Here is a 15099-nt window from a genome sequence, read left to right as displayed (position 1 = left end):
TGTGTGTGTGTGTGTGTGTGTGTGTGTGTGTGTGTGTGTGTGTGTGTGTAAAATATACACATTTCTATGGATTCACATTTTACAAGAGATTATTTTCTGAATCTATTTTTACATGAAAATGTTGCATTTGAGGTTTTCTTGTCATAAAATCATTTACTTTATGCAAAGTCAAGAACATTCTAGAAATTTGGTGTTTTCCTTTAATACTTTTAACCTGTGCAGGTGGTTAAAGTATCTGGGGTAAATTATTCCGTGCAGTCCAGATTAAACCTAAGCCATCTGTGATATTTTATTCAAAACAGAAGTGAGCTATTGCCAAAGGAACAATTTACATTGGCCAGTAAATATAACTAATATGCTAAATTTCTCCCAACAGAACTTTGCAGAACAACATGACACAACTCCTCACAAACCTCAGTGTGGACAACACTCTCTATAAGCCTGACAAAATGCTTACCAGATCCCTTCTAGACATTCACGAAAGACACCTACAGCATAAACAATCTCCACCTCGATATTCCACTAGTCACCTTAAAAAGTTAGAAAACGACCAAATGTATACTCACACAGAATCACCATTTTTAAAAGAATATCGAAAAGGGAAAGTACCAGTTGTGCCTTATGAAAATTTCTTAAAACCTGAAGTCTTTAAACACAAACCCCCAGGTTCAGCTAATGAGTTAGACCTTGGAACTCCATCATATCATTCAAAGATACTTTCAGAAGTAGGGAGTGAGACGGACACTTTAATAGATGATGAATCCAGACTGAATGATGAGACAATTTACCTCCCGTTTGCTGTAAGCTCCTCTAAAAAGAAATCCACCCCTGAAAGAATAAGTGCTTTGCCACAGAATATTGTCTCTAACTCTGAACTATCTGGCAACGGTGGAATTCCTGGTTCCGCAAAACCAAATGAGTTTCTTAAGCCCATCTCTTTATTTGTGTCCTCAGAGGATACAAAGGCAAGTTTGGAAAAGTTCCCTAATATGTCCTCTCTGAAGAGTGAAACACAAGCTGTATCTGAAAAGATAAGGGAAGTTAATGTAGAAGATGAACAGCTCCTAATGAAAATAAAGGACGCAATCAGTAAGATCCCTACCAACTTTGTGGACAAGTCTACAGGTCATTGTAATACCTTGACATGTCAAACTGCCACTTCTCTGTTAAAAAACAGCGCTCTCTGTGATTACAGCTTTTTAAATTCTGATTTAATGTCAAGAATGTCCGACTGGAGTGTGTCTTCCCTCTCCTCATTCACTTCACATGATGAACAGGACTTCAGAAATGACCTTGCAGCATTGGATGCCAACATAACTAGGCTACAAAAAACTTTACAGACTGGCATGCTGAAGAAATGAATCTAAAAGATAACAAAACTGAGTGTGTCTGTTCTTCCTTTGTTGCAGAATATTTTGATACTTTATGCTCTGTTTTTGGAGTGTCTTTATAATGAGTGTTTTATATTAGTTTAAATTATGGGTAGAATTAACTTATCAGTGGAATAAACTAAATGTATTATTTCATTAAATTCACACTATGAAATTTGTGAAGTATGTCATCTTGAAGAGTTAGTATTTTAGGGAACAAGTATCCTAGTTGTCTAGGAGAGGTTTGTGAATTGTGTCCAGCATTTAGCTGTTAAATGATTAAATTCAAATATACCCTTATTTTTGGAGTAAGAAAAATGAGAACTGAAGAAATTCCATTAGACTTGGTAAATATGTCTGTCATTGGTGACCATTAAGAATACATTTTCTTTTTTTTTTTAATTTTAATTTAAATGCTTTATTAACTGCTGATTTACATCATTCGTTTCCGCCAGATTTTGAGTTACAAATTTTCTCCCCGTTTTTCCCCCACCCATCCCCCCAAAACAGCAGTCCCACAGGATATCCCCACCTCCAATCTTCTCTCTCCCATATTTTCTCCCATACCCGTTTCAACTTTTCCAGTGGATCTCTATGCCTCAGTGCCTGTATATCTTTTTTCTTAATTACATGTAAGATGGTATTAATAATAATATACACACACACACACACATATATATTTGAATATTTGATTTTAAAACTTTCAATTCCAGATTCATTCCCTTCCCCCCCCGCCACCCACCCCCACTGGGGGGACAAGCAGTTCAGTATAGGTTGTACATGTGTGGCTAATGCAAAACAATAACATAGTAGATGTATTGTAAAAGACTGACTATTTTTCCCTTCCTCCTATCCCACCTCCCACTTGTTCTATTCTCTACTTTGATCCTGTCCCTTTTCAAAAGTGGGTGCTTCCAACTTCCCTCCCCCCCAGCCTGCCCTCCCTTCCATCATCCCCCCTCACATCCTCTTCCCCCCCTATTCTCCTGGAGGGTGAGATCCCCTATTTAGTGTGTATTTCCCTCCCTTCTCAAGCCAGATTCAATAGGAATAAGGTTGACCTATTCCCTTTTGCCTTCCTATTCTTCCCCTCCATTGTAACCATTTTCCCTTGCCTCTTCTGTATGAGATAGTTTGCCCCACTCTGTCTCTCCCCATCTCCTCTCATTATATTCCTCTCACCTCTTAATTTCACCTTTTAAGTATCATCCCTTCCTGTTAAATTGGTCCCGTGCCCTCTATCTATGTATACCTGTAAACGTATATACACACATTCACATGTATTCATATGCCTGCATACCCTTATATAGAGACATATATATATATATATATTTCTAATCCATTCGACTACTGAGAAAAGTTTCATAGGTTACAATTATTGTTTTTCCATGTAGGAATGTTAATAGTTCAACTTTGGCCAGGTGGCTCAGTGAGTAAGAGCACCGGCTCCAGTGCCGGGACAACCCGGAGCAAATCCGGGCCCAGACAGTCAGCACCACACCCAGAAACAACAACTGGCCATGCAACCCCGAACAAGCCACTCAACCCCGATTGCTTAAAAAAAAAATAGTTCAACTTTGATAAGTTCCTTATGATTTCTTTTCCCTGTTTACCTTCTCATGCTTCTCTTGCTTCTTGTATCTGAATGTCAAATTTTCTATTCAACTCTTGTTTTTTCAGCAAGAATGCTTGAAAGTCCTGTATTCCACTGAATGACCATATTTTCCCCTGAAACAATGATACTCAGTTTTGCTGGGTAGGTGACTCTTGGTTTTAATCCCAGCTCCCTTGACCTTCGGAATATCACATTCCAGGCCCTTCAATCCCTCAGTGTAGAAGCTGCCAGATCCTGGGTTATCCTGATTGTGTTTCCACAATATTCAAATTGTTTCTTCCTGGCTGCTTGTAATATTCTCTCCTTAATCTGGGAATTCCGGAACCTGGCTATAATATTCCTAGGAGTTTTCTTTTTGGGATCTTTTTCAGGAGGTGATCGGTGGATTCTTTCAACCTCTATTTTGCCCTCTCATTCTAAAACATCAGGGCAGTTTTCTTTGAGAACTTCCTGGAGGATGCTTTCCAGGCTCTTACTTTGGTCATGGCTTTCAGGCAGTCCAATAATTTTTAAATTATCTCTCCTGGATCTATTTTCCAGGTCAGTGGTTTTTCCCATGAGATATTTCACATTGCCTTCTATTCTTTCATTTGTTTGGATCTGTTTAACAGCATCTTGATTTCTCATAAAGTCATTAGCTTCCATTTGCTCCAATCTAATTCTGAAGCAGTGATTCTCCTCAGTGAGCTTTTGAGATTCTTTTTCCATCTGGCAAATTCGACTTTTTAAGGCATTCTTCTCCTCATTGCCTTTTTGAGCCTCCTTTGCCATTTGAGTCAGTCTGTTTTTTAAGGTATTATTTTCTTCAGTCAGGCTGTTGACTCTCATTTCATAATTTTCTTGCATTGTTCTCATTTCTCTTCCCAATTTTTCCTCCACTTCTCTTATCTGCTTCTTAAGGTCCTCTATGGCCTGTAACCAGTTCGTAGTTTCCTTTGAAGCTTTTGGTGCAGGAGTTCTGACTTCACTGTTTTCCTCCTGTTCCATGCCTTGCTCCTTCTTATCCCCAAAATGGGAGTGTAATGTTGGAATCTTTTGTCTGCTTTGTTTCCTTTGCCTGCTCATTTTGCCACTCAATGATTTGACTTTTGGGCTTTTTGCCACAGTGGGACTCTGCCACCAGACAGGGGAGTTTTCGTCCCAAAAGCTGGGGTTTTCTCAGCTGCCGGAGGTATTAGATGGGTGCCCTCTTTGAGGTCTCCACACGCTCTGGCAAGCTGGACACACACCCCAGGACCTCCACCCTAGACTGCAATCCAGATCCAAGCAGGTTAAAGCAAGAGCGATGACCCCTCAGACTGGTGCTTGGTTCCCCTACACTCTGCAGGACAGGAGTTGAAGCCGCCACACCAGGTGGCGCTGGCAGGCTGTGCTGGCGTCTCAGCGGTTTCTCGCTCCGGGGGTAAAAGCCACGCACTCCCACTTCCTGGGTCCCAAAGTCCAGACTGCACTGGCCTCTCACCTTGTCCTTCGCATCTATGTATTGATAAATCTGGAAACGGCCACAGCTGCTGCTGATCTGGAGTCCCTCTGGCTGGCGGCTGGCCAGGCCCGCCCTGGGGCTAAAGCCTCAGCGTGGGGCTGGGCTCGGCTCCCTGAGCGTTGCGCTGGCCGATTCCTGCCGGCCTGCCGGGCTGTCCTCAGTGGGAGGTTAGCTTCTCTGTGTCATTTTGTGGGTTCTGCAGCTCCAAAGTTTGTTTAGAGTTCCCTTTTTACATGGATTGGGGAGGGTGGAAGCTGGAGCCGGGGGAAGGTCGTGCTTCTACTCCGCCCCTGGATTTAATCAAGAATACATTTTCAATCATGGTGGAAGTAGAAGCTAGGTTTCAGAGGGCTAAGGAATGTTAAGTTTGTGTGGAAATGGTAGTAGTAAGTCTTTTAAGTTTGGCAGAAGAATGGAAATAAGACTGTCCTCATGGGGAATCTGGTAATGATTCTTCCATTTTTCAGATGTTAAACACTATATACATAAAATGATTTGCCCTCTTAGTATAAGTGTGACAGTTTGGACTACCTCTCTTAAATGTTCCAGGGGTTAAGGGTATTTCCCACATTTGGATGTTCCTGTATCCACTAGAACCTTGCCTGAGAGCTCCAAAGTCAACGCCAAAAGAAGAGATAGACTGGCCTCCATCACTAATGAAGGATGGCTAGAGAGCCAGCCATCTTACTGACTTACCACAGTGTGAGAAAAAAAGCTTAAAGGGAAGAGCTCAACTGACTAGATTTCAGGTAATATGGTATGAAATTGAAATTGGGCTATAGGTTACCAAAGGAAACCTAAGGGTAGTGGTGGAAGGGAAGAAAAGGGGCATCTAAAAGCAGGGCAAGGGAGAAAGTACTAAGTAAAATCCTAGGGATGATGGGCAGTAACTATACACCTTGTCCACTCTTGCATTCACGGCTATCAAGTTGTGTGAGCTCCTTGTGCAGTCCTACTCTGTATTTATTTGTTCTATGGTTTAAGAGAGAGGGCAGAATATTCATTGGGGAGCTCAGCTACCCAAAAGGTAGCCGAAACCAGATAGGGTAACTTATTAAGAGAGGAGAGAAGATTGCACATAAAATTGTTAGGGAAGGTCACAACTGAGCAGATGAGTGAAGGAATATTCTACAGTAGAATATGTTTTGGGGTCGAGTGGAAAAAGGAAGCATAGGTGGGCAGAATAGAAGCAAAAGGTGATGGGACAAGGGACCAACAGAAAAGAAAAATAAGCAGGACCAATGCTAGATAAAACTGAAGAAGTTAAATTTTTTAGGGTTCCTACCTCCTTTTCACCATCCACCACTCCCTGTGACACATCTATATATACATAATCCTCCATACCAAACCTCTTACTGAGATGTTATTTGGTTAAGATCTGATTGAACTAATTCCATATAAATAATTGAGATGTATACAGTGTCAAGGTTTTCAAAGCCCTATACATTATCTCATTTGATTACAGTTTAACCCAAAGTTATAAATAGTGGCATTTCAGATATCATGAGTACATTGAAGGATAAACTTTTGCATTCTTCAAATTATGTCACATAAGAATCCTAGCACATAAAGATGCATAAAAGATTGGGCCTGGAAATTAATGGGGAAGAGGGAAAGGGGACATACATTTTGTGGAGTGCTAATTTAGCCTACTGTTTTTCATAAGAAGTTTGGCCCATCAGTACAATAGAATTTGAGACTCCCTGATTTAAGCTGTTCGTTCATAGAGCATTCAGGCTTTTTGAGTCATCCTGTACAACCAACTGGACTGGTTGCTTTAGTCAGGATATATGATCTGAACTCCCCCTGCTGGTTAGACTTCACTACTTTGTAATCTATGCACCCATTTGGGATATTAATTAATCCACATAAAAATATATTTTTATAGATTAATTACCCGTTTTGTAGATTAGTTAGGTCTCTGGTTCCTCACCCTAAAGGTCTTATACATTTCTTCTTTTCCCATTACTACTAGTATAGGCTCTCACAATCACCAACTGTTGGAATATTGGAATACCTCCCTAACAAATCATCTAAGCATTGCATCAGAAGCCATGTCCTGTGTCCCTGGAGGACTTGTCCCACTTAATTTTGAAATTCTTGCCCTGGGATTTGATTGGTGAGAGTGAAAATGTAGTGGGGCCCATTATATCTGATTGCCTCACACCATGCTTCACATTCTGTCCAGCTATCCCTACCTTGCCATATGCCCTGCCTCCATGTTCATGCCCCCTTTATACCTCTTGCTCTAGGAACAGTAAATCAAATGAATTCTATCATCTCTGTGATTCCGTAGAGCAAAACTCCATTCTCTGGTTACCAGTCCCCTACACATGTTGTCTTAATTAGAAAGCGAGCTCCTTGAAGGCAGGGACTGTCTTACTTGCTTTTATTTGCTTGTATTTGTATCTCTAGTGTTTAACCTACTGCTTGAACATAATAGGTGCTTAATAAATGCTCTATGTATTCTCTCCTTTCCTCCCTCCCTCTCTCTTTCTCTGTGCTACCAGCCAGACTGAGTTGCTTACCACACATAATAGATGATGTGCTTTTCTACTGACATCTCCTTTAAAGTTCAACTGAGACATCCTCTCAACTCAGCCGTGCTTGTAAGGCTTGGATACTGCTCTAACAGGCTAAATTTCAGATTTGACTTCAAGTGGTTTTGGTTTAGGTCAGCATTCCCCAATTGATGGGTCCTGACATTAATGTGCAAGGAAGGAAAGAAGTGACAGTACAGGCCTGAAAGCCTCACTCAAAAGTGGACCCCTTAATGCCTCTCCCTACTGAGATGAGAGAGGGCAGTGAGGACAGAAGGGATAACTAAGCAGGACTGTGGAAAAGAGTTCGGCTTGGTGGTTTAAGTCAGGGCCCTCAGTCTCTCAAGCAGGTTTCAGAAAGGGATCCTTTTTGTAGTTACAAAAGAAGAACCTCCAATTCTTTGAGCAGTGTGCAGTATAAAACCTAAGCTATTAAGGCTTTAAAATGCACTAAGATATTTTGAGTTATCCTGTATAAGCCTATGAAGAGGTGTTGTTTTTTTTAAGGCAATTTGCAATTTTGAACAATTTAGAGGATTTGCTGTTTAAAAGGAGGCTTTGGAGGTAAAATATGTAAAAGGAAGATACTATCTATATTCACCAGAATATTTATAGTAGCACTTTTTGTAGCATCCAAGAACTGAAAACAGAGCAGATGCCCAGCAATTAGGGAGTGGCTTAAAAAGTTGTAGTATGTGATGGTATATAATATTACTGTATTGTTTAAAAAAAATGGGATCCATGAAGAGGAATGCGGGAAAACTTATAAACCAATACAGAAGGAAGTAGGCAGAACCAGGAAAACAATGTATGCAATAACTTCAACAATAACAAAACACTTGACACTAAATGCTGTGAAACTATTGTGACCAAGTTAGATCCCAAAGAAAAGATTTGAAAATGCATCCCTTCTTTTTTGTTGCAGAGGTAAAGGACTATGCATATGGAATAATACATAATATACCAGTCTTGGTTGATTTTTAAAATTAGATTTGATTAGATTTAATTTTGATTAGATTTAGATTTTTTTTCTCTTTTTATGTTTTAAAGGTATGGCTTCCTGGAAGTACAGGGAAGGAATATATTGTGAAATGTGTGACATAAAAATGAATAATATCAATTTTTTAAAGGCTTTGGGATTCCTGGGGGGAAAAGTCTCAGGTTGTTATTATCTAGTCCTTAATTTAAACATCTGAGAGCTTGCCAGTAAGTTGTCAGTGATTTCTGAAGTCTCGTGTAAACTCTGTTTACATATACTATTTTCTTCCCTACTTCAAGGGTCTATGCTTTTGTTGGGTGACCACTTAACTCCACTGATGTAGATTGCAACCCCTTTACTCTTTAGATGATTTTCAGGGGTTACTTTGGCAGCTGATGGATTGAAGGGGAAAGAGACTTGAAGGGAGACCAACTTAACCAGGCTATTGCAATAACCCAGGCAAGAGGTAATGAGGACCTGAACTGTGGTGGTGCGTGTAAGAATGGAAAGACAAAGGAATGTACTCAAGCATTATGTCATAAAATATTACCTCGTTTATGAGTTACATATAATTTGAATTTTTCAAGCTTATCTCTGAATTACAACAAATTTATTTTGCCAATTGTTTTTTCCCCAGAGAAACAGGCTTATAAATAACAAATAAATATGCAGGACAGCCAAAAAGAATCATATTTAATCCATAACATAGTTGAAATATTGTAATTTGGCAATAAAAACTATAGAAAACAATGCTATTGCAATGGTAATGATAAGGAAATAGTATTGAACACATTTTTCATCTAGGATGTTGGTAATTTAGAATAAGTGGGTCTGAAAATAAGTGCCTCAAACCATTTGAAAGATTCAAATTATTTGATTCTCCAAATAATTAAAGAGAGGTAATGGTGTAGGTTATGATCTACAATTTATAACAGTTACTGTAAACAAATGGGATGAACTCACCCATAAAATGAAGAACAGTAGTAAACCAGAATTAAGGTGTTATTTATAAGAAATACATTTGAAACATAGATATTCATACAGAGTTGAAATAAAGGTGTGGCACAGAATTTATTATGCTTCCAGTGAAGCAAAAAAGAGGCAGCTAGGTGTCACAATGGATAGAGTACCAGGCCTGGAGTCAGGAAGACCTGAGTTCAAATTTGGCCTCAGAGACTAGCTTTGTGACCCTGGGCAAGTCATTTAACCCTTTTTTTGGCCTCAGTTTACTCATCTATAAAATGATCTGGAGAAGAAAATGGCAAACCACTCCAGTGTCTTTGCCAAGAAAACCCCAAATGAGGTCACAAAAAGTTGGACACAGCTAAAATGACTTAAGAAAAGAATCAAAAACGCAGAGATAATCATTTCAGACAAGGAAACAGTAAAAATAAGTGTGTTTGCAAAGGATATGCAGGGGAGCTAAATTATGTATAAAAGCACCATAGATAATGAAATAATATCAATATTCAACTTATAATTGAATATAGGAAGAAATAGATAACAGAATTAACTAGAGATATTTAACCTGAAGAACATTATGGAGAGACACATAGCTGTCTTTCAATATTTGAAGAGTTATTATAAATTTATTTTGCTAAACCCCAGAAGTCAGAACTAGGAGCAATCAGTAGAAGTTACAAAGAAGAAATTTGCTAACTTCCTAATAATCAGAACTATTAAAAAGTTGAATGAGCTGTATCCTGGTAGATAGAAAGAGTAGATCTGACAGATCTAATACATTGCCTTGCAATTAGTAGGTCTTCAATATATATTTGATGAAAGATGTTAGGTTAGAAGGTTGTGGTCAGAGCTAGGGCAAAAAAAAAATTCTCGTGAAGTGACTTGTAATAGATGTCTAGCATGTAGTTAGTTTGACATGGAATGAAAAGGGACAAGCCAAGAAAAAGATAATTTCAAGTTGACTGAAAGATTTTTTTAAATAGTTGCTGAAGTTGGTGAGGACAATAAGAGGTATAGAAGTAAAGAGGAAGTAACTTGTGCTGGGTGCTAAACGTCACCCAGGGAGATATAATTGTATCCTGAGAGGAGGGAGAGGACAGGTTCAATGATTTAAAGAGACTTGGGAGATGGGGGTATGTAGCAGAGTCCATAGAAGACAGGACTTGGAAACCTATCAGACAGTGACGGGTTCAATTCCCAACTGACCCTGAACAGAAAAAAGTGGGGGAGAAAAGAAAAATCACCAAAGATGACTAAATAGACTCATGAATAACACCCAGTATCCCTAGGATAAAGATTCAGATCATGTGGATGAGTTACATAGGATGAACAGGCATTGGGATAGGGGGTGGGGGAACTATATTGCAGAAGGAAGGATCAGTCCGCAGATGGAGAGACTTGCAGGGTCACTGAAGTATCAAAGAGAATATATTCTTCACTATGTGACTCCCATTTACATTCCTGGGTCTCACCTTTAAAAATTCTTTCCCAAATTTCTGTAAGTTTCACTAAAGCTTGCTCCCTGTGGCAGAGAGCTGAAGTGAATGTCACAGAATCATGGAATTAGGGAGTTAGAAGGGAATTCAGTGGCCATCTATCTAGTCCAACCCAAACACAAATGGAATCTTCATTATGACATACTGAAGAGATTGACCAGCCTGTGTTTGGTCCCAGCAGAAACCCACCACCAACTCTCTGTTAAGGTGTTTTTCCTAACCCAAAGCCTAAATTTGACAGCACTTTCTACCCATAGCTTATGGTTCTGTCCTCCAAGCCAAACAGTACCAATCTAATTCCCTTCCACATACTTGACTCCTGGTGCCATCTCACAAGATGCCTCACTGCTGGTACCAGAGGCCATGTGCTGAAAATTTTATCCTTTTCGTCTCCAGAATTTCCACCCTGGATTCATGCTGTTCTTATTCATAAGTGCCTCACCTGTCCTACCATTTCAGATGGGTATCAGCCATACTTCACTTTACTCCCCATTATCTTGGTCATCTTCTTACCATCTATCTTGCTGCCAAATGTACCCCACTTCTCCATTCAGTTCTGGAACCATGATCTTGTTGGCCTTTGCTGCAAGAAGGGCTATGTCCTTCTACTCCCTTATGTCTCTTTTCACTATGCCTATAATTTTAACATGTTCCTCTATGGCACCATTTCCCCTTTATATGTTTTCTCCTGCTAGAATAGTATCTCCTTGAGATCATGGGCTCTTTACTTTTGTATATGTATCTAGTGCTTTGCACAATGCTTGGTATATAAGCACTTAATAATTTTTTTTAATATTTATTCATAACTGTTCTTCAAATACCTGAAGACAGCTACCATCATGTCTCTCCTCAATCTCTCTTTTCTAAGCTAAACATCCTCAATTCATCCAACTGGTCCCCATATGAGATGGACACGGCCTAACTTATGAAGGAGCTTTTTGAACTGTGGCACCACAATTGAGCATAATATTTCAGATGAATTCTGGAGGAGGGAATTCTCCAAGTAAAACCACAGATATGATAAGTGAACGATGAGAAGGTACTATTCACTCTTGCTCTGGGGATGGGTAAGCTTAGGAAGTCAAGGGGAAGACAGTTTGTGTGGCAGATCCCATTGGATCCCAATCCCTTAACCTGGCTTTCCAAGGCCATTGAATAGTAGAGACCTGACAAACCCAAGGAGAAACTCATCCAGTCTAGTCTATAAGGAAGGGCAAAGTAGACTGGCCCAGTCCTTGGCAAAATTGCTAAGTAGACAAAGTTGTATCCTATTGCCTCCATTAGTATGCCCTACTTCTACCTCCTGATGTCCTGTTATTCTAAATTTAAAATATCAAAACCCCTCACTATCCTGTTCTTCCCCTAGGACCCTGTACTCCAAAATGAGCTCTTAATCCTTCTTCTATGAAAATTTAATTCTCAGACTCAGAATGCTAAATCTGGAAAGAACTCTAGATATCATCTAATCCAGTGGTATCAAACTCAAATAGAAACAGGCCATGAAACCATACATAAGGATTCCTTGTGAGCCACATTGTTTTGTTTTGTTTTGAGTCATGTCCTACTCTTTGTGACCCCATTTGGGGTTTTCTTAGCAGAGATACTAGAGTGGTTTGCCATTTCCTTCTCCAACTCATTATATAGATGAGGAAACTGAGGCAAATAAGGTTAAATGACTTGCCCAGGGTCATACATCTAGGAAGTATCTGTGGCCAGATTCAAACTCAGGAAGGTGAGTCTACCTGACTCCAGGCCGAGCACTCCATTGACTGCACTGGCTAGCTGCCCTGTGGGTCTCATATTGACTTAGAAAACTGCATTTTACATTATGTTTGTAGCACTGGAACTTTTACAAAAGAATATTTATTCTAGAAAGTATAATCACAAATATACAAACTTATTCCCCCCACTATACACACAGAGGGGCGACATAATCTTCTTCTTCCCTGTATACCTCAGATTCTGAGTAAGGGAAGAGGCTTAGGTTCATAGCTTAGCTTGGATCCCATAAAATACATTGCCAGCAGGGGTTCCTGCTTCCACCTCCTCCAGTTCATGCAAAAAAATGACTCTAAGTTTAAACTTTAGTTCTACAGAACCTACAAAATGAAAGAGAGAAGATAACTACCTGCTGAAGACAGTCCAGCAGGCCTGCAGGAAGGGGCCAGCTCAGCATTCTGGGAGCCCAGCCCAGCCCCACTCAAACCCAGAGGTTTTAGCCTCAGGGCGGCCACAACCAGCTGCTCGCTGGAGGGACTCCAGATCACCAGTAGCTGTGGCAGTTTGCAGAATTATCAACCCATAGATGCTAAGGACAATGTGAGAGGTCAGTGCAGTGTGGACTTTGGGATCCAGTAGTTTGGGAGTTTGGGAGCCACCACGTGGCTGCTTCAGAGCTCCTGGCCTGCAGATTGTAGGGGCACCAAGCAGCCAGTCTGAGGGTGTAATGGGAATGTAAATTTTTAAGATCTTCCCTGCCCCTAGACTAAAGTGCACCTGGAGCCTGGGGTGGAAGGCTGGTTTTTCAGTAGATACTTCTTGATTGGCCAGTGAGTCAATAAGGTTGTTACATTTTCTGAGCCAGGAGAAGGCTATATAAGCCCTGATGTGTAGCTTTGTTTTGGGGCTCACTTTGAGAAGTGTTCTGTGATTTGATCAGATGAGACTCTGGGAAGCTGTTGTTGAGAGTCCCCCGGTTTTGAAAAACCCAGATGTTGATTTGGTATGGATGTAATGGTTGGACAGTTTGGAAACTGTCTATTTGATCTGTTTCTCTGTCTTGATAATTCTGTCTGTATATTATGAAGTTTGGGGTGCTGACCTTTTTCCCCTGAACTAGGTAAACGATACATATTTGACTGATTAAAGTAAGCTTGTTAACCCATTTTGAGTTGCTTTCCTTTAACAAAGCAGATCTAAGACCCTGTGTTGGCAGCCACCCTAGGGACCCTGGGGTGTTTGCTGATACAGAGGGGTAATCACTCTTGCTTTAACCTGCTTGGAACTGGATCATTGTCTAGGGTGGTAGTCCTGGGATGCATGACCAGTTTGCCAGAGCATGTGGAGGCTTCAGAGAGGGCAGCCAGCTAATAGCTCCAGCAGCTGAGAAAACCCCAGCCATTGGGACAAAGCTCCCCTTTCTGGTAGCAGAGTTCTACTGTGGCAAAAATTTCAAAAGTCAAGTAATTGAGTGGTAACATGAGCAAGCAAAGGAAGCAAAGCAAGCAGAGGAATCCAACATTAGACTCCTATTTTGGGGACAAAAAGGATCAAAGCAAGGAACAGGAGGAAGACAGTGAAGTCAGAACTCCTCCACCAAAAGCTTCCAAGAAAACTATAACCTGGTTACAGGCCATAGAGGAGTTTAAGAAGGATTTTGAAAAGCAAATAAGAGAAGTGGAGGAAAAACTGGGAAGAGAAATGAGAATGATGCAAGAAAATTATGAAATGAGAGTCAACAACCTGACTGAACAAAATAACACCTTAAAAAATAGACTAATTCAAATGGCAAAAAGAGGCTCAAAAAGGCAAGAGGAGAAGAATGCCTTAAAAAGCCAAATTTGCCAGATGGAAAAAAGAATCTCAACAGCTCACTGACAAGAATCATTCCTTCAGTATTAGATTGGAGCAAATGGAAGCTAGTGACTTTATGAGAAATCAAAATACTATTAAACAGATCCAAACAAATGAAAAAATAGAAGGCAATGTGAAATATCTCATTGGAAAAACCACTGACCTAGAAAATAGATCCAGGAGAGATAATTTAAAAATTATTGGACTAACTGAAAGCCATGATCAAAAAAAAAAAACCTAGAAATCATCCTTCAAGAAATTCTCAAGGAAAATTGCCCTAATGTTTTAGTACCAGAGGGCAAAATAGAGGTTGAAAGAATCCACCGATAACTTCCTGAAAAAGATCCCCAAAAGAAAACTCCTAGGAATATTATAGCCAGGTTGCAGAGTTCTCAGATCAGGGAGAAAATATTACAAGCAGCCAGAAACAATTTGGAATTGTGAAAACACAATCAGGATAACACAGTATCGATCTGGCAGCTTCTACACTGAGGGATCGAAGGGCTTGGAATATGCTATTTTGGAGGGCAAAGGAGCTGGGATTAAAACCAAGAATCACCTACCCAGAAAAACTGAATATCATGTTTCAGGGGAAAATATGGTTATTCAGTGGAATAGAGGACTTTCAAGCATTCTTGATGAAAAAACCAGAGTTGAATACAAAATTTGACATTCAGATACAAGAAGCATGAGAAGGTAAACAGGGAAAAGAAAGCTTAAGGAACTTATCAGAGTTGAACTATTTACATTGCTACATGGAAAAATGATAATTGTAACTTATGAAACTTTTCTCAGTATGAGAATAGTTGAAGGGAATATAAATGTGTGTGTGTATATATATATGTATTTATATGTATACATACATATATATGTCTATATAGGAGGGCATATGAATATATATATGAGTATGTGTATATATGTGTACAGGTATACATAGAAAGAGGGCACAGGACCAATTTAATAGGAAGGGATGATACTTAAAAGGTGCAATTAAGAAATGAGAGAGGAATATAATGAGAGGAGATGGAGACAGAATGGGGTAAATTATCTCATATAAAATAGGCAAGGGAAAACTGTTAC

At 39.8% G+C, this 15099-nt stretch overlaps 1 protein-coding gene across 4 annotated transcripts in view; it reads left to right on the top strand.

Annotated features, from left to right (window-relative positions):
- CCDC14 (coiled-coil domain containing 14) overlaps positions 1-1772 on the top strand; it is a 47359-nt gene extending 45587 nt beyond the window's left edge. For all 4 annotated transcript variants that reach the window (XM_069064961.1, XM_069064960.1, XM_069064959.1 and 1 more), the window contains exon 13: positions 377-1772. In XM_069064961.1, coding sequence (XP_068921062.1) covers positions 377-1361 — 985 coding nt within the window. In that variant the 3' untranslated portion in view covers positions 1362-1772. The remainder of the gene's footprint in view (positions 1-376) is intronic.
- The last annotated feature ends 13327 nt before the right edge of the window (positions 1773-15099 follow it).

Source organism: Petaurus breviceps, unplaced genomic scaffold, assembly GCF_028583685.1.
Source record: "Petaurus breviceps papuanus isolate PSGF00001 unplaced genomic scaffold, PetGlider_PUasm1.0 90654, whole genome shotgun sequence".
Classification (NCBI taxonomy): Eukaryota; Metazoa; Chordata; class Mammalia; order Diprotodontia; family Petauridae; genus Petaurus; species Petaurus breviceps.
This window is presented reverse-complemented; position numbering and strand designations above follow the sequence as displayed.